Source organism: Lithobates pipiens, unplaced genomic scaffold (genome assembly GCF_037356315.1).
Source record: "Lithobates pipiens isolate NorthernLeopardFrog02 unplaced genomic scaffold, aLitPip1_a1.2 Scaffold_19, whole genome shotgun sequence".
Classification (NCBI taxonomy): Eukaryota; Metazoa; Chordata; class Amphibia; order Anura; family Ranidae; genus Lithobates; species Lithobates pipiens.
The window spans coordinates 424,833,235-424,858,218 of NW_027507764.1; the positions used below are offsets into that span (position 1 = coordinate 424,833,235).

The following is a 24,984-nucleotide window of genomic DNA, read 5'->3' on the forward strand; positions in this document are numbered from 1 at the left end:
CCCTACACTGTACTCCAGGATATGGAATTAACAGGCAAGTCAACCCTCTTTTCTTGCTCCCCACATTCTCACTTTCACCCTCAGTAAAAATTTAAAATTGATCTGCTGCTCTCACCATTAGGAAGCCACCCTGGAAAATGTCATGCAGTCAGTGTTGCTGTGAAAGCATGTACGCAAGAGACGGGGGGGAAACCAGCAGCACTGACCTGCAACAACAGAGGAAAACAGTATTTTTTTTTTTAAAAGGAAACCAGGCTAGCAGGTAATGGTACATAGTGCTTTAGCAAATAACATTTCATTCAGTTCAGGAAATGTGTCATTTCTGTCCCAGAGTAGTATCGGCAAGGAGTAAATTAAATTCTGTGTTCTGTATAAAAAAAAAAGTGTGTGTATATATATATATATATATATATATATATTTATTTATTTTGTGCATGAGGCTTTAGAAAAATAATGATCTAAGCAGAACTTCACTTCCTCCTATATGTGTTTAATACCTCCTTTGGTGCAGTGGGCATCCATGCCTCTTTCAGTTTGTTTGTCTTGAAACACATTTTATGTAATATTTTAATCTCCCTTTTAGTCTTGGAGATATTCTTAATATAAATGTGCCATTCTTGATGACTTTCTGCTCATTGGCAGAGAATTTCTCATAGGTTTTCTCCTACTAGAATTATTGGCATTGTGACGGGTGTAAAGGGGAAACATCTAGTGGAGTCGCAGACTGCAATAAAGCGTAGGCAGAGATTCTAGTCTACTCTCGTGTTACTCAAAGAAAGAGGTACAGGCAACATTTGTCTTAGAGTTTTAAGGGTGAACATGCTGGTCTCTGGCTGCATATTTGTAGTTTTAATATGCTCCAGATTTGCAAAACAAAAATGGAATGTTGTTAGGGTGGCTTCACGCTGCCCTGCTGCCCTTTGGGCAAAGTGCAGCAAGCCATAGCTATGTTTAAGGTGTAACCTGGTAAACCAACATGTTTCATAGGAAAAGAAAAACAACAAATTAACTTTTTAAATTGTAAAACCCACTTATAAAATAGGGCTTGCTATATTCCTTTCACCTGAAATATAGTAACATGAGACATAGTGCAGGTTAACTTTATAAATAGGCTAAATGATTGCAATCAATATTTCCCACATTAAAGGAAACATTTTTATTTTATTTTGTCCTTTATATAAATGGGTTGGTTATTTCCTTAGTTTGCTTGAACACTAGGGGGTGCCAGATGTTCATTTTACCATCTAACACATGAGTGGGCAGCTCATTCGTTTTTATATCCCCATCAGGGTGGCTTCAATTAGGTGTAGTACCTAATTTAACAGAGGTTCCTGAGGGGCTAGGAGCATTGGAACATTAAAATAAGACAATAATACCTACATCTTATTAGACTAATTTAAATTCAGGTTCCACGTTTGGGGAATATGTGCCTTCTTTCTCTATCTGTAGATGTTTTATGACAGAAATATGCAATAAAGTATGATTACAGATTTTCTGTTTCCCACTAGCCTTGCAAAGTACACTGCAAATAAAAATGTTATCTATAGATATAGATCTATGTATCTCTTATCTCTCCAATCTTTGTTTGCCTTATCTTTGCCCTATCTGTGTGATCTGTCTCGAAATTTATAGTAGTTATATTTTGTCACTGGTCTCAGTGAATTAAAATTAGTTTTTTGCTAATCAAAAATTTTACGTTTCACTTGCTGCTTTCTTTCAATGTGTGTCGCTCATTCTCTTCATCGCTTGCTGTATGCCTGTATCTTTAGAGACATATGTATAAATGGAGTATCGTTTATAGATAATTCAAAAGTGGCTATTTCCTAATTTATTTTTATTTCTGCCCAAAGTGTTAAATGAGCAATCGCTATGACCTATTAAATAGTGCTCACTAGTATTTGCCATTTGGCTTTGTGGAAGATCTTTCATACTGTCAGGAGAATCTTTCTGTTTCCTGTGTTTTGTACACTCCATGACAAGCCTGCCTGGATTTTGCGAAGGGAAGAGAGACTGACCAGCTCATAACCAGTTGGAGATATGGCATTGAGGAAATCTGCAATATATCTGCTATGTAAATGTTTCCTTCAGCAAAAAGCTTGTCTTGTTTTCCCCACTTAGGCTTCATGTTATCTTATCAGTACGTGTACACAGGGTTGTTTATAGTCTTTGCTAAGCAGTTGAGTTTAGAAGCATTTTTGGAAAGCAAAAACAAATTGCATTTGGGACAGATGAAACTTCAAACGCTTGTAACTCATATTTAGCCATATCTCATTTACAGGTGTTTTAATTTTGACTAGTTGGGGTGCGCTTCTAAAAATGCAAATGTGGCAAAATGGACGTTTTTAGATTTTGTTTATTATCTGTCAAGTTATATCGTTCAGGAGAGGTTGTAAAACTTCCCATGTACATTAGGCCTTTGTGTATTTTATGCCAGCACTATATTGTTTGAAGCAAAACCATTTTGGAACTCTACAGAACATCTAGAGCAGTGGTTCTCAACTCCTGTTGTCAGGACCCACTAACAGGCCAGGTTGGCAAGAAAACAGAAATGCACCACAGGTGATATAATTTGCTGCTCAGTGATTGCAGTATTCTAGTCTGCATCTCCCCAAGGTAATACTTGAGATCTGGCCTGTTTAGTGGATCCTGAGGACAGGATTTGAGAACCACTGGTCTAGAGCCTGCTAGAAAAGATCAGCAGCTTCTTTCAGAATTGTAATTTTATGTTCCTCACCAACATAAAAATAGATCACATTAAAAACTTTTTGGTAAAACTAAAGTCAAAATGTTGCCCATTTTGGATAGCATTATATAGCCAAAATAGGAAATGAGGGGACGTCCCTCCAAAGTGAGGGAAATCCTTGCACGTCACTGAGGTCACTAGAACTTGTGTGCCTATTGGAAGATTTGCCCTTTATTCCTGTTTTAATGACAACCCACAATTAGTATTTTTTTATTGACCTTGAGGGCCAGTTCACTCCAGAACCTTGTGCAGAAAACCTGTGTTCCGTGCGTGTTTCCCACACTGTTCAAAATGCACTGCAGCGGGTGTCAATATTAAAGTCCATGCTAAAACTAAAATCCTTGCATCTATAGACACCAACAATCTAACACTAACCTCTCTAGCCCTGAAAAGAAAAAAAATTCAGTATGTACTGTGTTGAGTTATTTTAAGGGGACAGCAAATTTACATGGTTATACTGTACACTCACTACTTTACATTGTAGAAAAGTATAATTTCTAAAGTGTTGTCACCTGAAAAGATATAATAAAATATTTATAAAAAATGTGAGGGGTGTACTCACTTTCGTGAGATACTGCATAAGTTCCCACCCTCAGATCACAGGTTTAAATATAGAAGACACCCAACACAAAATAGGGCTTTACCCCAATGATGTCCTTTTCTTCCTTATAAGTTCCCTACTACCTTTTATGTGATATTCTAGACCAGGGGTCCCCAACCACGGGGTGATGGCCTCTCGTCCGCTGGGTGGATCAGAGAGGTGGGCTGGCGAGCAGAGATGACATAATCTCTCTGCCCGCGTCGCATCGCCACTCTTCCACTCTCACAGCTCGGGACTCTCCAGTGTTAGAGGTACTGCGGGGAGCAGAGAGATGACATATTTCACTCTCTGTGGCAGACAGCACTCTGTTGGCATGCAGGCAGATGACATTCCTCATCTGGTGGCAAGCAGTCTGGCAAGTGACAATCTGCATCTGGTGGCAGACAGCATGGCAATTGACATGCCATGCTGTCTGCCACCAGATGCGGATTGTGACTTGCTACGCTGCCTGCCACCAGATACGGAAAGTAACAATCCGCATCTGGTGGAAGGCGTCATGGAAAGTGACAATCTGCATCTGGTGGCAGGTGACATTCCTCATCTGGTGGCATACGATGTGGCAGGTGACACTCGAGGCCCCCACTGATTCTGCATTATGGTGAGTTTAACTATTTAATTTTATATTATAATGTAATAATAAAAGCAATGCACTTCAATCATCCTGACGCCATATCAACCTTGGTGCCGGGATGATTGAAGCTCCAACACGAGTCACTGCCCCGACAAGTTTCCCACGAAAAATTGCATATCCCCGCAGCCAGTCCCAAGTGCCAAAAAGGTTGGGGACCACTTTGGAACAATTTTCGTACATATACAGTGCCTTGAAAAAGCATTCATACCCCTTGACATTTTCTGCATTGTCATGTTACAGCCAAAAACAGAAATGTATTTTGTGGGATAGACCGACGCAAAGTGGCACATAATTGTGAAGTGAAAGGAAAATTTTAAATGGTTTTCAAAATATTTAAATATGTAAAAAGTGTGGTGTGCTTTTGTATTCAGCCCCCTTACTCTGATACCCCTAGCTAAAATCTAGTGGGACCAATTGCCTTCAAAAGTCTCCTAATTTAGTAACTAGAGTCCACATGTGTGTAATCTCTGTATAAAGACAGCTGTTCTGTGAAGTCTTCAGAGGTTTGTTAGAGAACCTTGGTAAACAACCGGCATCATAAAGCTCAAGGAACACACCAGACAAGTCAGGAGTTGTGGAGATTTTTAAAACAGAGTTGGGCTATAAAAAAATATCCCAAGCTTTGAACATCTACCATAGCACTGTTCAATCCATCTGAAAATGGAAAGTGTATGGTACAATTGCAAGCCTACCAAGACATGGCTTTCCACCTAAACTGACAGGCCAGGGAAGGAGAGCATTAATCTAGTGAAGCAGTCAAAGGGCCCATGGTAACTCTGGAGGAGCTTCAAATATCCAAAGCTCAGTTGAGAGGATCTGTCCCCAGGACAACTTAGTAGTGCAATCCACAAATCTGGCCTTTATGGAAGAGTGGCAAGAAGAAAGCCATAGGCAGTCCCGTTTGCGAGAAGCAATGTGGGGGACACAGCAAACGTGTAGAAAAGGGTGCTCTGGTCAGATGAGACCAAAATTTAACTTTGTTTTTCATACATAATGGGACAGAGTTAGGCTAATATTCATTACCTACTGGGTTATATCCCATCCCTAGGTAAATGGACACTGGTAGACAAAGTCTCAGACAGGAAGTGATCCCCTATATAACCCCTCCCATACAGGAAGTACATCAATTTTTTTTACCAGTGTCTACAAGTTGGATGGGCAGGTTTGAGCTCCAGGTCTCTAGTCCCACAAACTGTTATTAAATGAATCAAGGGATTGACTGATCAGATCCATTTGACGTAGGCACTATATGCTTAGATAAATGGTACCCAAGCCTTGCAAAGAAGACATCTTGTTGGCTTGGAACAGGAGAGGACAAGCCCTGGATTATCCAATGTTATCTCGTCTCCCAACTTGATTAAGCCTAAACGAGTGGTTGAAGGATCAGAACCTGCAAAAGGGAAAATTCTTTCTCCCGGTAACTTGGAGAGTACTGACTCCAGATGCCAGTCTCTCAGGCTGGGGAGCGACCCTAGAGGGGCCCACAGCTCAGGGGAAATAGTCAAGGATAGAACAGATCCTGCCCTTTCGATGCCCTGGAGTTACAGGCAGTACGTCTGGCCCTATACTCCTGGACAGTGGAGCTTCAGGACTGCCCTATCACAGTTCAGTGTCTACTTCCGCATTTGTATGGCAGGATTTGGAGAGAGGGGGTTCCAGTCATTCTGGTGACACCAGCCTCTGGCCCAGAAGACCCTGGTTCCCGGAGATTGTGTGCACCAGTCACTTTTATTGTTTTCATGGTCTTGGATTATTAATTTGAAACAATTTTTTTATTTATTCATTCACTGCTATTGTTGCGTTTTTTTGTTTTTTGTGGATACACATATGCAAGTGGAGATATATATATCTGGTCTGCTGGTCCACTATATATATATATATATATATATATATATATATATAATATATATATATATATATATATAATCTATCTATGTCCACTTGCATATGTGTATCCACAAAAAAAAAAACATGCAACAATAGCAGTGAATGAGTAAATAAATTTTTTTTTCAAATGAATAATCCAAGACCATGAAAACAATAAAAGTGACTGGTGCACAGCAATAAATATGTAAAAAATATAAGACTTAATAGTCCAAAAACGTGATGAAAGTGACTTGTGCACAGTTGGCTATTTCTTAATGTCTGGAGTAGAAAACCCGGTGCGTTTTTTCGTGCAAGTGATGGTTTTGCACTCACCAGATCCCCTGCCCCTGCAGGGGTAAAAACGCCTTCACAGTGTGAGCCCCTGTGTCGCTTTATGTCTTTCAGGGTACTTATTTTTCTCGGTGCGAGTACATTATTCAGATGTTAAGAGAAAGATATCCAGAGTGTAATATGTTTAAAACCGGTTTATTCAATTAAAAAACTACTCGCAATCTTTGTATACAAATCGCAAAAAACATGCCACCGATCACTGCAGCCTTGAGAGGGGGTGTGTTTACGTCCTATGGCCACGCCCACTAGTGTGGCCATATTTTTTTTGTGCATACACATATAATATATATATATCGCTCCACTTGCATAATATATATTTTTTGTATTAACACTTTATTGAATTTCTAACATTGAATGGTGGGTCCAATATTATACAGAGGGTCTAACACTTAAGTGCTTTTTAATTCAATTTTTAACTTTTACTTATTATTCGACTTATTTCATTTAACACTTTATTCCATATTTTTATAATTTTATTTGCATTATCACTTAATAAGAACAAATCTATTTTTACCATTCTTTGGTGGTTAAGGCACTGCACAGATTACTATATAGTTGGCCTTAAAAGATTTTGGAAAAATTCCCAAATAAATACATCATGAGGTCCAACACTATAGAACTATTTCTCCTTTTAAAGTTTCTTTCTATCTTAATACAAGTGGATAAATGTAGGCAAATTTGGAGAATAGCTCTCTCTCTTAGTTTAATTTCGTATTTCCTTTTTTCTGCATTAATTGAGGTATAGCGCCACGCCTACCTACACATTTCTTTCATTGAACCTGGTCCTGTCTGTGTTACAGAAACAACCATTTGAGCCCATCAGTGAAATTCCATTAGACTTGCTGTCACGCAAGCTAGCCTTCCTGATGGCCATCACCTCTGCTAGAAGGGTGTTGGAGTTGACGGCCCTTTTATGCATATTTGATCCTTCACCATGACGGGGTCGTGTTATGACCTGTTCCATTCTTTTTGCCAAAATTGGTGTCAGCCTTCCATTTGAATCAAGACATTATTTTACCTTCTTTTTTTTTTTTCTTTCGGCCTAGTTTGACGGAAGAGATAGACGACTGCATTCCTTGGACGTTGTCCTGGGAGGTAAGTTTATTGGTCTAGATCTGCGGAGATCCGAGGATCAGACTCCTTTTTTGTTTTTCCAAAAGGATCCAAGAGTGGGCAGGCAGCTTCCAAATCTTCCATTGCCAATTGGGTCTGTCAATTGGTCATTCAGACCTGTGGTCTGAAAAGTAAAGCTCCTCCCTTCAGGATGAGGGCTCATTCTACCGGGGGTGTACGAACCTCCTTTGCTTTTCGTCATCAGGTATCTGTGGCTTAGATTTGTAAGGCTGCTACCTGGTCTTCAATGCATACGTTCACAAAATGTTATCAGGTGGATGTTCGAGCAGCCGAGGATTTGGCTTTCGGCCACAGTGTACTGTGGGCTGAGGTATGATGGCTATTGTTTGGCAGGGTGTCTCTCTCCCCTCAAGGCTGTTGCTCTGGGGCATCCCTGTAGGTAATGTATATTAGCCTGGCTCTGTCCGATGATTTATGAAAAAGAAAATGGGATTTTTTTTTCGTCATCCTTACCTGTAAAAATCCTTTTCTTCATCAGTGCATCATGGGACACAAATCTCTCCCCTCCTTTTTTTTTTTTTTTTTTTTTTTTTTTTGAGGCTTTAGTGCTGCCTGTGTGCAAGGGGGTTATATAAGGGATCACTTCCTGTCTCAATACCTTTGGTCTACCAGTGTCCATTCACCTGGTGATGGAATATAACCCAGTAGGTAATGAATATTAGCCTGACTTTGTGTCCCGTGATGTACTCAAAGAAAATGTTTTTACAGGTAAATATGACGAAAAATTTTTTTTTTGCCCTAAAAGTAGAAAACTCTCCAATGTTATTTTAAATAAAAGTAAAATACAAGCGGGACATTGGTGAAACAGAAGAGATGGCTTATGATACAGTACCGGTGTAGGTCCAGAGGAGCTAGTGTGAAATTGGAGAGCCAAATAGAGTATTTCAGAGAATTAATCTGTATATAGCGTAATCCTAAAACAATTATTGAAGCCCAGTAAACTAACCGACATCATCCTGTGGGCTATTTTGGGCCTCTTATTCACGTTAAGTCAAATATTGCCGTAGTGAGATCAGTTTGGTCTGGGGAAACCCCTCCTGCTCCCGGCACCCCCAACGGGATCAAACAGTGCTGGGAGGGGAGTCTCAACCCCTGACTCTAACCGCTATCTCACCACATGACATCAGTCAATATACAATTATATTGCTACTCTCATAGGCAAAAAATAACTAACTTTAAGTTGCGTATAAACCTCTGTAACCCAACGCATTTTGGGTGTCATAGTATGGAGAAAATGGGATGGAGTAGGAAGTAGTAAGAAAGAAGTAGAGAAAGAGGAAGTAGAAATAGAATTGTAGAAGTAGAATTGTCTATCTTCAGGTTTTAGAAACAAATCAGCCTGGCTTAGCACTAGGGAGGAGGGAGATGCCTACATGTTGAGCCCAAGGTTCCCAGGTGACTGTCTAATGGTTAGTATACTGGTTAGCTTTTCCTGAGACATTATCCAGAAGATTTTCCTGTGAGCAGCTTTTACCGAGATTTTTGGTTGTTAACATGCCTTGGCCACAGTCAGTTTGGCTTCCACTAGAATAAAGTGGATTAGCCTTCTAATGAGGGTGGAGATTTTTGGTATCGTGGAATTGAGGAGAGCCACCATCGGGTACCTGGCAACCAGCGAGCTGGTTAATTAACGTTGAAGATTTTTCTCCAAAAAGGGTGTATTCTGGGACATTCCCAACAAATGTGGGCCATTGTTCCCCGAAAGTTGGCAACCTCCTGAAGCATATTGGGTCTGCCGAGGCATACACGGAGGCCAATCTGAAGGGTGTGTGTGGCAGAAAATTAACTCTGCACTTGACCTTGAACACACCATCCCCACCGTGAAACAGGTGTTGGCAGTATCATGTTGAGAAGATGCTTTTATTCAGCGGGGACAGGGAAGTAGGCCAGTTGACAAGGAGCTGAATGAAACCAAATACAGGGCAATCTTAGAAGAAAACCTGTTTGAGTCTGCAAAAGATTTGGGACTGGGGTGGAGGTTCAACTTCCAGCAGGACAAAAACCCTAAACATACAGCCAAAGCTACAATGGAATGGTTTAGATCAAAGCATATTCATGTGTTACAATGGCCCAGTCAAAGTCCAGACCTAAATCCAATTGAGAATCTGTGGCAAGACTTACAGATGCTGTCCAAACAATCTGACAGAGCTTGAGCTATTTTGCAAAGAATGGACAAAAAATTTCACTCTCCTAGATGTGTAAAGCTGGTAGAGACATCCCCAAAAAAACTTGCAGCTGTAATTGCAGCCAAAGGTGGTTCTACAAAGTAGTGCTTCAGCGGGGCTGAATACAAATGCACACCACACTTTTCACATATTTGTAAAAAAAAAATAAATGAAAACCATTTATAATTTTCCTTCCACTTGACAATTATGTTCCACTTTGTGTCCCATAAAATCCCAATAAAATACATTTACGTTTTTGGTTGTAACATGACAAAATGTGGAAAATGTCAAGGGGTATGAATACCTTTTCAAGGCACTGTAAGTGGAACCACTCCAAATCCCACATGTTGACCATAGGGCTTAAATCTCATCCCAAGCGCCAAATCGCGTCCGCTCCTTTCCCATGGGCTCCTCTTGACATCCTATCTTACCTGGGCATTCAGCTCATGTCTCTGAGCTCCCGAACCCCACTTCTACATTTTTTACAAAGCATCCTCCAAATTTTCATCTGAAATTCTAAAAAACCTTGCATTAAAGCTTCTGTGATGCATACTTCTACAAAATTCTCTGGGATGGGAGAACCTAATATATCATGGTACTATAAAGCTACGGTCTTATCACAACTCAGACCATGGTGGATTACAGCCTCACAACTACCTTTTGGCTCAGATTGAACATGCAGCCTTGTACACTGATCCCAAACTACTGCTAAGCGTCAACTGGATCCAAAAGAAACCGTCAACCTACTTTCTGGACACCGTTAAAGCTGCTTTTAGAGTTTGAAACTTGCTAATTTACCTTTCTCATGGTTTACCCAAACAGGCACTTCATCTTCTCCCATTAGAACCCCTCATACCTGACATATCACTGCTTGACTGGAAACGAGCGGGAATCTGCTCAATAGTGCAACTTTACTCCTCAAACAATCTACAATCCTTCCAACAGCTGACTATTAAATACTCTATGCAATCGTCAACATTATTCAAGTACTTTCAAATCCGCCATGCTATTCAACATCTGCCACCCTTCGGACTCTACCCTACCTGAAGGTATCCTTACACTTCTCAGTACTCCTCTGGACCTCCGACTAAAAATTGGCATCCTTCTATGGACCTTTTACCCATCCTCCTCTTCTACAAACGTGTATTCTTTCAATACCTGTCCAATCTTAAAATCTACTTTAGCAAATCATATGCACTTATGCACGTTGCTCGGTGTGGGACAAACCTATCTTCTCATGGTTTGGCAGAGCTGCCATCTTAAAGTTGAATGTCCTACCCTGCCTGCTTTACCTCTTGCAAGCAATCCCAATACGACTACCTGCTTCATTCTTTAAACCCAACAAATTACTCTGTACAACCTTCCTGTGGCAACATAAACCACCCAGAATCGGTTACGATCAACTTGCCCTCCCCAAACAGGAGGAATAGGTCTTCCAGAGATGTACACAATTACTAAAGAGCCTGCCACCCTTCATGGCTAGTGGACTGGAAAGTTCATAGCCAGGCCAGGGACTGGGTGACCCTTGAAGACTTTCCCTAAAGTCTACCCCATGGCTGTCAGCAATTTACCTCCCTTCTGCCCTTTAGGGACCACCCTCTCATTGGTCCTACACTAATGTGCTTCCGAGAGGCGAACTTGAAACATGGCCTCTCTTCAACTGGAAGACCTATGACACCCACTTTAATCTGAACTACCCACCTGGGATTTCCAACAAGTTTTTTTGTTTTTTTTGAGAGTGCAGCTCTCACTCCTTTCCTCCTGTGCTCACCATTGCTTTCGTAGTGGGTACAATCTTAGACAGAAAAGACCTAATCTCACAATGGCCAAATACACCCTTACTGCAAAGGTTCTACCTCCCAGGTGCGTCACTTTCTTAGCTCCTTGAACTGTGCAGAGTGATTACTTGTCCCCTTAACCCATTGGAAACCCTGTACTCCAAGAACACACCCAAACAACATGCAATTTCTTCCATCCACACCCTCTTTCTGAATAGATCCTCCAGCAAGGGCAAGGCCTGCACAGCCTGGGAACAGGATATCGACAACTCCCTCTCTCCTGAAAACTGGAACCATGTTTTCATACACAAAGGAAAACTGTTATAAAACTTATATCGGAATGGTACCAGACTCCTTCTCTTCTACACAAAATGAATCCAGTCCTTCCCAAACAATGCTGAAGATGCCATCAAGATGGCACGCTATTGCATATCTGGTGGACTTTCCCCCAAATTCAACCCTTCTGGAAAGAAATACTCTGTAATCTCACAAGTTACGACGTACATCTTGGACTACTCGCCAGCGCAGCTTCTCCTTTACCACACATCTCTCCCCCACAAATTCACAAATTGCTCGCCATGCACCTGGTAAATGCTGCGAAACTGTGTATACCGATTCACTGGAACTTGACTCGCACTCCATCACTTTCAGAGTGGTTCAGACATCTCCAAATATTTGCGGATATGGAAGAACTCATTAACTTGGCAAACTATTCCCCATCCAAATTGAGTAACTTGGGCCATTTGGTTTCACTATCACAGCACTGATCAATACAAAAGCCTGATCAACCCAGGTCTAACCAGCAAATAGGAGGGTTTCAATGACCAATGTATAAAGCTTCTTATTTGCATTTTTTCCCCCCTCAACCAACCCCCCTAACCTAACCAAATCCATTCCCCCCCCCCCCCCCCCCGGTTTTCTTTCTTTTTTTTTCTCCTGTCTTTCAAATGCCCTCTTTACTTATTGGTTTGGTTTTTAAACCACTTATTTGAAGTTTATTATCATTTGCTTAATACTTACAGCCTTCTTTGATGCTGTGCACCTTTAGCCCCTAGACAGACTAGCTGTTTGTATATGTTACATTTATCCAACTGTTTGCCGCAGCTCATTGATTGTATAACAATATGCTTGACATACTTTACTTTTTGTACTGTATGTTTTGAAGCGATTGTTTTAGTTCTCAACCACCTCCCGTCTGCGCTATAGCCGAAAGACGGCTACAGCCTGGACCTAACTTGCCTGTAGGGCATCTGTAGACATCGTCCTGTGCTCGAGCAGCCTGCGCTCTCCCTGCAGGGTACACGCGGCACGCTCTGTGATCGAGTCTGAGACTCGGCTGATCACAGATCAGAGTAAGGGGTCGATCCCTACCATGAGATCAGCTGTCCGCCAATGACAGCTGATCATGTAATGTAAACAGAGCCAGTAATCAGCTATTTTTTTCTCCTCACGCTGGTAGCACAAGGAGAAAAAAAGCTGATCACCGGCGGCTGTCAGAGGGACATGAGTCCTGATCATGGAGAGCCTCTGCAGAGGCTTCTGTGCCACCTACCAGTGCCCACAGTGCCACCTATAAATGTCACCAATCAGTGCCTCATCACCAGTGCTGCCTATCAATACCACCTACCAGTGCCCACCGGTGCCCATCAGGGCAGCCTCATCAGCAAATATCAATAAAGGAGAAAAATTACCCATTTGCAAAATTTTATAACAAACTATGAAACGTGTTTTTTTATTTTTATTTTTTTTTGTTTTTTTCCAAAAATTTGTCTTTTTGTTTAGCAAAAGATAAAAACCCAAGTGGTAATTAAATACCACCAAAAGAAATTATAACATTTTTTTTAATTTGAGTAGTGTAGCATGACTGCACAATTGTCATTCAAAGTGTGACACTAAGAATACTACTTTTTTGACACAAAATAATGGCCTAAATTTAGATATTGGTTTCCTTACACATTATGCTACAGTTTTACCAAAATCTTGTCCTGAAAATTTTTATTAGTGCAAATAAAGTATCACAGACAGTACTCAATTTTCTACTCTGTTTTAAAAATTATATTCTCAATAAATCTTGTTGGGGGGGGAGTAAAAAATATGGAAGCGTTGGCATGGCAGCTATTTGCATTTTTAGAAATAGACCATCAATGGTAGCGTTTTTATTTCATGCTGTTTTTTTTAAATGTAGAGATCACCAATGAGAGCCATACCTACGGCCATACAGATGGGGTGGAACGTGGCCATGCTTTTCAACAACTGTGGGGAGCTTTTTTCATGCACAACATAAGAACCAACATGCAGTGCCTTGCAAAAGTATTCACCCCCCCCCCCCGGCAGTTTTGATGTTTTGTTGCCTCACAACCTGGAATTATGGATTGTTTGAAGATTTGTATCATTTCATTTACAGAACTTACAACTTGAAGATTTTTTTTTTTTATCGTGAAGCAAACAAATAGGACAAAATAGAAAAAGTTAATGTGCATAACTCTGATTAATGCCCTCCTTGCCTGATCTGAGTTTTGGTGTGCGGTTGTGTCTTGGCAGGTTTGCTGTTGTGCCATGTTCTTTCCATTTGGTTATGATAGATTTGATGGTGCTCCTAGGGATCATCAAAGATTTGGATATTTTTATTTATAACCTAACCCTGACTTGTACTCCAACAATATTGTCCCTTGCTTGTTTGGAGGGTTCTTTTGGTCTTCATGGCAGTGTTTGGTTAGTGGTGCCTCTTGCTTGGGTGTTGCAGCCTCTGGGGCCTTTCAGAAAGGTGTGTATATGTATTGACAGATAATGTGACATTATTATTAGTTTATTTCTGAAAAATAGTTGTGTAAATATTTTTCTAATTTTACTTCGGCAACTTAAACTATTGTGTTTTGATTCATCACATATAATTCAGATTAAAAAAACATTGAACTAAAGGCTGTAATGTAACAAAATAGGTAAAAAGCCAAAGAGGTGAATACTTTTGCAAGGCACTGTAAGAATTTATATAATAAGAATAAAGACATTGCCAGTGACCGGTCTAAAGAAATTTGGAGAATCATTTGTACAGTTGATTTGCACATTGTTCCATTACCCAAATATACAACATCTTGTGTACAATTTAAAGTGCAAATGTCACCTTCTAAATGCGATAAAATTAATACATGTTCTGTTCTTTTAGTTGCTGCATATGATTACCTACCTGCATGGCATCTGCCAAGGTTTCTGACCTTAAAGGACAGCCTTCTAACTCCACAACAAAGGTGGAAAATGACTGTTGGTCACAGTTTGATTCCTCCCAAAATGCCATATTGGGTGATTCAAAGCATGTCCAGTGGAATTTCTCATGGCACTTTACCATCCCTTAATGCAAGCATACCTTCGGAACTATGAATTTGATTTTATTCATCCTCCGGTTGTTCTAGAAGGAAGATTTATTTTTATTTTTTTAGGCGTACTCTGCATATAGATGGGAGCCCACCTGTTTTGACAAATGTTTGTGCTTTGTGTAACAATGTGACGTGTCATTATCAGATGAGATTCACTGCAGCGTAATGCCCTACATACTGTATAGTAATTTGTGCATTACATCTTGTTTTACTATAGAGTAGCCTGTCTTAACCTTTTTAATACTGAGGAACCCTCAGAATAACTTTATGGACTCGGGGGAACCCTTGTATTGACTAACATCTACATCCCTGGGTACATTTGAGTTATAGCCAGTGAGAAGAATGCTCCTCACATCTGTGGTCATTGGGAAGAATCTACCTTTTAGAGATGGCTGGAAAGGTCATTGGTGTCAGTGGGAACTCATCTGCGTGGCAGACATTGCTCATTTCTCAAGGAACCCCCAGCAACCTCTAAAGCCGTGGTCTCCAAACTGCGGCCCTATAGCCGAATGAAAACCTTTTTCTTGCCTTTATGCCTCTTGAGGCATTATTCTTGCCACTGACACCACCAATAGAGCACTATTCCTTCCACGGACACAAACGATGGGGCATAATTCCTTCCACTGAAACTAAAAGGGCGTACGATTCCTCCCAACAATACAAACTATTTCTCCCCCTAATAAAGATCGAGCATTGTTTACTCCCACTGGGTACAGTCCGTCTCTCCTAAAATTGTTCTCTATAAAGTTTGGTGACCCCTGCTCTAAAGGAACCATAGGGTTCCACAGAACCCGAGTTGAGAGAGGCTGCTATAGGGTGTGCACATGTATAAGGCTGTTGGGCTCATGTCTGCCAACCTTTTGTTAATGAAGCCTTTATAAAAGAAAATATATTCACCCTATGGACTGAACCTTAACTGGGTTCGGATTTGGAAGGTAAAGAACCTCCATGATGTAGCTGGTTCATGTTGTGTGTTTTTTTTTTTTTTTTTTTGTAATGAACCCATTTTTAAATTTTTTGCCAGATGTGGTTACTATGGGTAATTGTCGCTTTACATACCTAATAATGCTTTATCAACAGAAAGGTAATAAATATATTTGGCAGACATGAACTCAAATTAACAAGGTTTCAATTACTAATGGCAATTTAGTAAAATATACTGGACTATTGTAAGTTATTCCCTAGTCTCATGAAACCTGATCTAGTAGATGCTATGTATGTTTTGGCAGAAAATGTTCACTCGAGTTGTTTCAGGGACAGTAAGTCCCATGAACAGCTGTTGGCAAATAGACCCAGGTTTCTAAATGTACTTGGCCTAGTGGGGTTCCCAGCTGCACAGTAAAGATCTTAACACTGTAGATCTGTTGCACGACTCCAGTGCCAAAAGCAAAGTCCTGGCTGCGTCTGCTGTGACTGAAACAAATCCTGCAGCATTGATCAGTCAGAATAAAGGGGGTTATCCGTGCAAAAGAAAAACCTTATGGAAATCGATTAGCACTCTTACATATTCCTTGTGGGCTTCTATGCTGAAAAAATACTGCAGTATGTACAGTGTGTGTCTTAACTACATCTGACATTTTGTAGCCAGTAGAGCTCAGCAAGAAATGCGCTTTATATCCCTTTCTACTGTCAAGTCTGGATACTTCTTAATTTACATAATGAGAGTTCTTCAAATATACAAACTATTTCATGGCTCTATTTAATAGACGTAAACCCTTGACATTTATATCATTTAGAAAAAAAAAAAAATATATATATATATATATATATATATTTTCACACAGATTAAGGAATAAGTACAAAGCAATATGATAAATGCATGTGTATAGTGTTCTATAAGATCCCTTTCAAAATGTATTAACTTAGTTCTATATACATCAAAAATGCATTACAGTCTGTCTCAAACAAGAATGCCTGTGTGTGCACTAGTCTTAAGGCCACCCATGGATGGCTATGTCCCTCTCGGAGGACTATGAGCACTAAGCAATCTGTTCATTGTCATTGAAATTGCAACTTAACTCCCCAATCTAGTTGAATGTAGAATCAAGCTATCCATAGAGTATGCAACTCCTACAATAGTTGACTGCCCTAAGCGATTTTAATTGATTGCAACATGTGAGAATATTTGGCTATTTTTAGTCATGAAGCTTAAAATGCCTATGACAAGGGACACTGCTATAGGTGGAAGAGGGTGGACAGGACATTGCTATAGGACCCCACCCACCCCTCCAAAAATTAAAAGCCAGGAGCTACACATTCTGTAGCTGCTGACTTTTAATAATTGGACACTTGCCTGTCCTGGAGTCCAGCGATGTTGACACCATAGCTGATGTTTCCATCAGCTGTCGAGTGCTGCCACTGCCATTGCCTGTAAGGGAACCTGGTAGTGGAATCACGGCCAGGAGCCTACTGTGCATGTGCGAGGCGCGCTGTGCTCTCCTGGCCTGGTGGCAGGGGAAGAAGGGAGGAGAGGGCCCCATATGTGACATACTTCGCCAAAGCCTGGTCTCCCAGAAATGGGGACAGGGTACCTGTCAAAAATAGGTACCCGCACCCCCCTCCTCCTGACAGGTGGCAAATGTGGCCCCGGATCGGGGAAGAGACAAATGAGTGGGTGGAACGCTGCTTTAAGCAGATGTCTTGGGGTACGGGGGGGGTGCATAAATTTTTTTAATTTTTAAAATATCATCTGTCTTCCCACGATTCCCTATATTTTCTTCCTGCAGCAGCTAAAAGTCAGCTTCTCCTCTCTCTTGCTGGCACTACTGCAGGGGAAAAAAAAATCCAAGGGAGCAGTTCCAGTAAATGCCTTCCCTTCTGCCCCTCCTCTCATTGTTCCTCTTTCTGTTGCCTGGACCCCTGTGTGCTTCCCTTTCACCAAAGCCCTCCAACAGGGCTCCTTAAAAAAATTGTAAAAAATATTGCACAAATTATTAAAAAACATGAAAAATAAAAACTAAAACCATCCACAGCTATCTACTGACACCAACCTCTGCCCTACTGACACTGTCCAGTGCTTTACTGACTGTCTATTTGTAAGGTATGCTAAGTTTATATTTTTACAGTGACATGCTTTTTTTTTTTTTTTTCCTTACTAGTTAATTGGGCCTTGCTATTTAATTATAAACAAAAATAAAATGCTGCCAAACCCCAGTGATCTTTCATGTTGTTCAGGAGGGGGATCTTTACCTCTGAAAGGGTGCCTACCCCTGCAGTAGAGGATGTAATTACCATGGGGGGGGAGACAAAGAAAAGGTGATGGGTTCCAGCAGTGGCGTACAATAGTAAGGAGAAAAGTGTAATTGGATATAGGGGAATATAACAGTAGTCCTTAGCGAAAGCCTACTAGAAAACTCCTACAATTTGGGGAGAGTCCTTAAACAGTGTTCAAGCTAGCCAGACCTCTTTAAAATTTATCATGGGAATTTTATCCTCCGCCACCAATTCTTCCATGTGCATAAGGTTATTGAGAGCCTCTAGTCATTCAGGGAGGGAAGGGGCAGTTTTGGGTTTCCAATACCTAATGGATGAAGAATCTCACAGGGAAGATGAAGTGAGAGTGAGTTTTTTGCAATGATGGCAGCAGTACAGTAAGCCGGGTGAGTTTGGGGGTATTAGTGATTTCTGGGTAAGTAACTTCTAGGAATCTGTCTTTACCCGCTATCTTTTTATTCCCATAAATGTTATCATGTACCTCTTTTCATGTTTACCTAAATCTGCATTTTAGTTAGAAGTTTGCAAATAACATGGGGATGTCTTATTTTGAAATACAGAGAAGAAGATGATATTAACGATGTCACATCTATGGCTGGTGTTAACCTAAATGAAGAGAATGCATGTATTTTGGCAACCAATTCTGAGCTTGTTGGTGCTGTGATCCGGTCTTGTAAGGATGAGCCTTTTCTCTTTACATCTGCCCTGCAAATCCGGATTCTAGACATGGGTAAGAAAAGGCAAGGTCAGATAACTATAAAGTTTGAATTCCATTGAAAACACCATTCTCCTTTTACCTGGATTGGTCCTGCAAGCTTCCATTGTTTCAATACTTTGCATTACTGACCCAGAACAAGTATGCAGATCAGGTGTTCTGACTTTACTATTGGCATACTTCAAGATCAGTGACTCTTTCTGAAGCATGTCAGTGCCAACCTTTTTATTTATCTTGGTGCAAGTTTCAAATAATGACAAACTCTAAGTGATATCTATATCTAAACTGGTAATGTAAAATAACCCATGTTAATTTTTAGATAGGGTTGCACTGATACCGAGTACTTGTGCAAATGCTCCGATGCTTGACCCGACACCTAGGCAGTCAGGGGGGATCGGTGCGGCGGTGGGGGGAGTTACAAGCACCAATCTCCCTGTATAGATTTTAATCAAGCGGTTGACAGCTGCTCATTGCAGCTTCCAGCTGCTTTATTGAAATCTATATAGGGAGATCGGTGCTTTTAGCTCCCCCCACCGCTGCACCGATCACCCCTGACTGTCCTCTGTGTCCTCCGTGCTCCCCTGGTCCCCCTCCATGTCCTCCATGCTTCTCTGGTCCCTGCCGCGCCCCCCCCCCCCCCCCAGATCTGTCAGGATGAAGGAGCCAAAAAATCTGTCGTTTACCTGCTCCTTCCTTTCCTGAATGCACAGTCAATGTAAACTGTGTTTTTTATGTCGGTTTATGAATAAACAGGAGCCGCTGTCTCCTGTCCATTCATTTTCAGTGCAGCTGAGGCTGCAGAGAAAGGGACTGAGAAATCTGTGCTTAGTCTTTGTCTCAAAGGGGAGATGTCAGGGGTTTGTTTAGATCCCTGATATTTCACCAAAGCCCCCCCCCCCCCCCCCCCACCCCCAACAGGGCTGATCATGTTTAAATATTTAAAAAAAAGTAAAAATAAATTAAATAAACCACAAAAAAATTAAAAAAAAAAACTCAGTCCACTGTTGCAGCACATTAAAATAAAGTATTGGTACTTGTGACTTAAAAAGTGGTATCAGTGCAACCCTAGTATATTCCTATGGGGAAGAGGGGGTGCTTTTTATTGGCTCCAGGTGGCTCTTTAAGATATGTGGCAGCCCTTTCCACTCCTCTACATAGTGATCTGCAGTGGATTGTTTTTCAGAGGGCACTTGACAGGCACCTCCTGCTTTAACCCTCAACTTGCTGAATCACTGATCCGCAGCCACATGAATCGCATACAATTGTTGTGCTGCCCTATTAACTTGAATGGGATGCGTTTGGCAGCAGTACTACTTGCTAAATGCAACATTTTGATCAGATTTTGCTGTGAGACACAGGTACAGCCCTAAGCAGCTGCATTGCATTGTTTAGGTGGGGGTTCGAGGTGGAGAAAAAAACACTAACCAGTCATGCACAAGATTTGAGAAGATCAGAGACAGTGAATTGCCACCCTTTTCTCAATACAAATTCTCATTTGTGAGGCTTGGCAGACACATCATGGCCTCCTGGCTGCAACGATTTTAAAGCAGAGAATTAAATGGTCAGTTGGGATTACTAGTTCATGGGTATCATACAAGAACCAGTGATCACATTTTAACCATAACAATTGTTGTTTTATACCCAGTCTGCCCAAAAAAACCCCATCTCTATCCTTCTGCATATGACCTGTTTATTAATGATGCGCTGTATCTATGCTCTGTATCCAGTTCACATTTACTAAGCTCCATATTTTAAGGACCTCTCCATCCAGCATTAAAGAGGTTGTTAAAAAAAAAAAAAAAAAAACCCTGTAAGACAAAGCAATTATGAGCTAGCATGCATCGCACAGCGCTGACATGGCTGCCATCTTTCCTGGTGTTTCTTCTGGGTTCGCGGGCTCCAGGACAGTGAGTGGTTGAAGCCACGATGACGTCACTCTCACGCCGGAGCTGCCAGTCATGGCACGGGTGACCGCTCCTTCAGAGCGCATGTGCCGATGACCTGATCGGCGCAATATACAGTAAATATATCCTAAACAGTGCAAGTTTAAGAGATATTTACAGTACCTATAGGTAAGCATATAAGGCTTACCTATAGGAACAAACAAGGGTAGTTTACTTCCTCTCTTTAATTCAGTTTTGTATGGTAGAGTTCAGTTTTGCAGTGCTTCCTAGGTATGTTGGTGGTGAAAATTGTGCCACGTTCTCAGCTCTGCTCATCTGCGGCCACCATGATAGGCGTTTTTAAGAACGTAGCTAGAGAAGTAAGACTCTGACATGAAGGCAGAGCACAGAAAAGGACACTGTAAGTCTGCCTGGCATCTCATGCCATAACTGAAGAATTGGTCTAGATTGGATTGACTGTTTAAGACTAAAATAAGACACAATATTAACCACCTCAATACCAGGGTGTTTCATCGTTTACAAAAAAAATAATTCCAAATAATGAGAGTGCCTTGGGGGGGGGCTACTACAAAAAGGTAACATTAAGGGGGTGTTTGTAATGTCCTGGCATTTTTATATTTAGATTGTGCCTGACGCTCAAGTCGGATGCAAAAGCAATAACCAAATGTGGTATCAGAATTCTAGTTGGAGGCCAAGGTGCTGAGAGGGCTCCCCTTGCGGCTGAGTGCAGCGCAACCCTGAAGGTGGAACAGGGAATACAGTTCCTCAAAGAAGCAGGGTTTGCCGGTGGCTGTAGCCTGATGACTTAATCACTGTGGAGCCGCTGAAGTAAGCTGGATGCGCTGTGTGGCAGGCGTGCTAGAAAGGAGCCAGACATAGTGGGTAGCTGGGAAATCCGGTAGGAGAATTGGAAGCCATGCCAGGGGTCATACACAGTAAAATCAGTCCTTAAGCAGATTCAGGTAGGGTCACTGGAACAAGCCAAGGTCATTCACAGTAATGCCGCGGACTTGCACACACACGCCAAAAGTCTGCCCGCTTAGAATGCGGTGACGTACAGCATGTATGACGGGACTAGAAAAAGGAAATTCAAGACCCAGTACGCCATCCTTTGGGCTCCTGCTTATCTCGTGTTAGTAGAAGTTTGGTTAGATACTATTTGCGCTTTTCAGACTCCAGTTTATTCCGATAGTTTTACTGCGGCTCAGTTTGTGCTTGTGGGGTTTGTATCTGGTTTTCAGTGCTTTTTGGTCAATTCGTACCTGTATATCAGGGCATTCTGGTCCGTTTGTTCCTGTTCTTCAGGTCGCTCTTCACAGGCCTTCCTGTTCTTCAGTGCGTTTAAGTTTGTTCTGACCAGCCGACCGCTTTGAAGCCATGGTGCAAAGACGTACTCATTCTCAAGTTTGTGCTGTGTGGGGGCTTGGTGTTGGGATTAATATTTTGACCTGAGCCCAGTCCATGAACAGGGCGAGGAGGAGTTCATGGACCAAGAATTGGTTACTCCAGCGTGACCCAGGAGAATAATCCTGAGGATTTCAGGAATTATCTCAGGATGACAGACCCCATTTTTTACAGTCTGTTGGCTTTGCTGAACCCTTGTATCAGCAGGCAGGATACCTGCTTGAGGCAATTCATCACTCCGGAGCAGAGGCTAGTCGCCACTTTGCGGGATCTCATGTTCTCCACAGGCATCTCCTCCCAGGCTCTGAGGATCATTATCCCAGAGACCTGTTCTGCCATTATTCAGGTCCTGCAGTTTTATCCGTTAATGTTACATAACATTACATTAAATGTATTTAATGTTTGGTAATGTATTGTATTCATTTCATCATTACCTAATTACCATGATTGGAATATGCTGTGAATGTCCCCTTTACCCTCATGCATGCAGGAAGAGTTTTTAAAACTCCTTTTCTGGCCTACATGCATATTTGCCTTCACTAACCTCCCCAGCATGCAATCCTGGGCCCATATACACCTATAGCCTAGTCCCTTTAACAATGTATATTGTCCATTGTACTGCTTTCCCAGAAATACCCCCTAAAATGTGTCCAAATGTAATGTGTGTCCTTAAATTCATTTCTAACCCTCCCCTACCCCCTCATACAATTTTATCAATGGGCCATCAGAGGAGGTGAGGAATCTGATAAGTGGGGCCTTATATTTTTGAGTTTTTAAATACTCCTTCAAAAAAATGTTATACTGATGTTGTGCAAGAATGTTTTTGTGTAATCTGCTTGCAATGTTATGTGCAAAAGTACATTTTTTTTTTTCTTTTTTTACTCCAGTTTCCTTCAATGCCACAGGAATGGCAGACTGTGGCCTCCCATTTCGCTGACTGTTGGGACTATCCCAACTGTGGAGGGGCGATAGATGGGAAGTATGTACACATTGTGCCACCACCCCATTCGGGGTCTTACTATTGCAACTACAAGGAGTTTAATAGTGTAGTGTTGATGGCGGTGGTGTCAGCACAATATGAATTCATGTATGTGGACATGGGGAAGAATGGCCGGATGCTGGATGGAGGAGTCTTCGCCCAGACTGTGTTCTGCCAGCATCTCCAGACTGGTGGCCTGGGATTGCCACCTGATGTCGATAACGTTGAAGGACTCTCCTTTGTCTTCATTGCAGATGAAGCCTTCAGTCTGGGCGAGAACCTGATGAGGCCGTTCCCCCCCCAAAGGACCCTCACCCCGGAGAGGAGAGTTAACTACTGGCTGGCCAGAGCGAGAAGAGCTGTTGAGAATACCTTCGGGATAATGGCCAGCTGGTTCTGCCTGTTTCTCACAGCAATCAATATGGCGGACTACAAAATAAACCACATTATCCTGTGCTGTTGCATCCTACATAATTTTTTAAGGAAACATTCGCAAAATTATCTCATCAGTTGGGCCTGAGGCCAGACTTATTCCAGAATCTTTACTGACAGGCCTGGATACTGGCCATACTGGCTTGGCACCCCAAACCGCCTGTCAAGTGCGGGACAGATATGTCAGTTATTTTATGGGTAGGGGGGCCATTGCAATACCAGAAAATCTTTAACATTTATATTAATAAACATTTTTGTTTTATGATGAAATCTAGCGTTTGATTTCTTTTTCGCTATCTCCTAGGTTCTCCTAGTGCACTTGTAGTGCCAAGTGGATTTAGTAAATAAGACCCATTGTCATTGTAAACACAAAATTAATTACAAAACTGGTATTGAGTATTGTACTAAGAAGCCACACATTGTTGTCTTTTAAAATGTTTACTCATTCACACATGTGCCTTTTTAAAAACTGGATTCTACATTTGTTTATGCTTTCACAATTTTTTTTAGGTTTTAGATTTTTTTTACTCAATGTATCAATCTCTCTCTCTATATCTATATCTTGTGTGCTGTCGCTTGTTAATAGGGTCTGCCTCTTCCCCTTCCTCAACCAGAACATCACCTAAAATTGAGCAAAAAATATGTATTTAGAAATATGCAGGCATACATAGATTACCTGAAGCTGGGGTGTCAGACACTCACCTGGTGGGGGGTGCACATCTGGCCTACTTCCCCCACCTCTCCTTCCACATGCTCGGGGAGGCTGGAGTCGGTGGTCGCGGTGAGGTCGGGGGTCCCTGGGATCCTGTTGTCTGAGTCTTTTCTCCTCTATGAGAATGAAACAAAAGGTATACATAGCACACAGATATTTGAGTCCAGAAATAGGAATATGAAACATTCCTTAGAAGTGGTGTACAATTGTCTATTTGGGAAGAGATCCAAGTTGAATACATGATTAAAATTCCCTTTTAACCAAACTGCAATACTTACCTTTTTTTTGGCCAAGTTTCACAGATGGAGACACCCCACGTATCCCCTGGAGTCCCTGTGTGGGTTACCCTAAAAAATGTTCTTTGGTGTTCCACACTGGTACTCCTGTTCCTTACATTACACTGAATCAAATTTTCAATTTATTCTAGTTTCAAAGACAGCTACACAACAATATCCTAAACTTCTTTCAATAAGACAAATTTTCATGACCAAAAATGTAGGTATAACCCTGTACCAGCTAAATACATTGTAAATATTGTTCTTTTGCCAATAAATACAATCGATTACCCACGAACAATGTGCCCACGAACATGAAAGTAGCCATTGCAAACTGTACAACCATAAAGAAAGCACAAGGAGCAACATAAAAGTTAATTATCATAATAAGAACACGACAAGTACTTTTTTTGAATACCTTCTTGATTATTCGATACTGATCCGGCTCCCTCATTTTAAGGTCGGACCAGCGCTTTCTCAATTGGTCTTTAGACTGTAGTACCCCAAAATGCTGCTCCAGAGTGGTCACAATTGAGGACATTATTTGGTCCTCCCGCAAATTGGGACTGGTGTAGGGACTATTTTTGCCATCATAGTCCTCCCTCCTCAAGATGTCCACCATCTTCACCATTTCCTCAAAGGTCATGTTGGTGGCCTTCAATCTCCTCTTGGACCAGGATGTTTGGGGCTCAGGGCTTTTCTCCGTGCTA

At 41.4% G+C, this 24,984-nt stretch overlaps 1 protein-coding gene across 2 annotated transcripts in view; it reads left to right on the top strand.

The window, feature by feature from the left end:
- TAF4B (TATA-box binding protein associated factor 4b) overlaps nt 1–24,984 on the top strand; it is a 337,116-nt gene that overhangs the window by 178,987 nt on the left and 133,145 nt on the right. For both annotated transcript variants that reach the window (XM_077492599.1, XM_077492600.1), the window contains exon 9: nt 18,414–18,583. In XM_077492599.1, the coding sequence (XP_077348725.1) occupies nt 18,414–18,583 (170 nt within the window). The remainder of the gene's footprint in view (nt 1–18,413; nt 18,584–24,984) is intronic.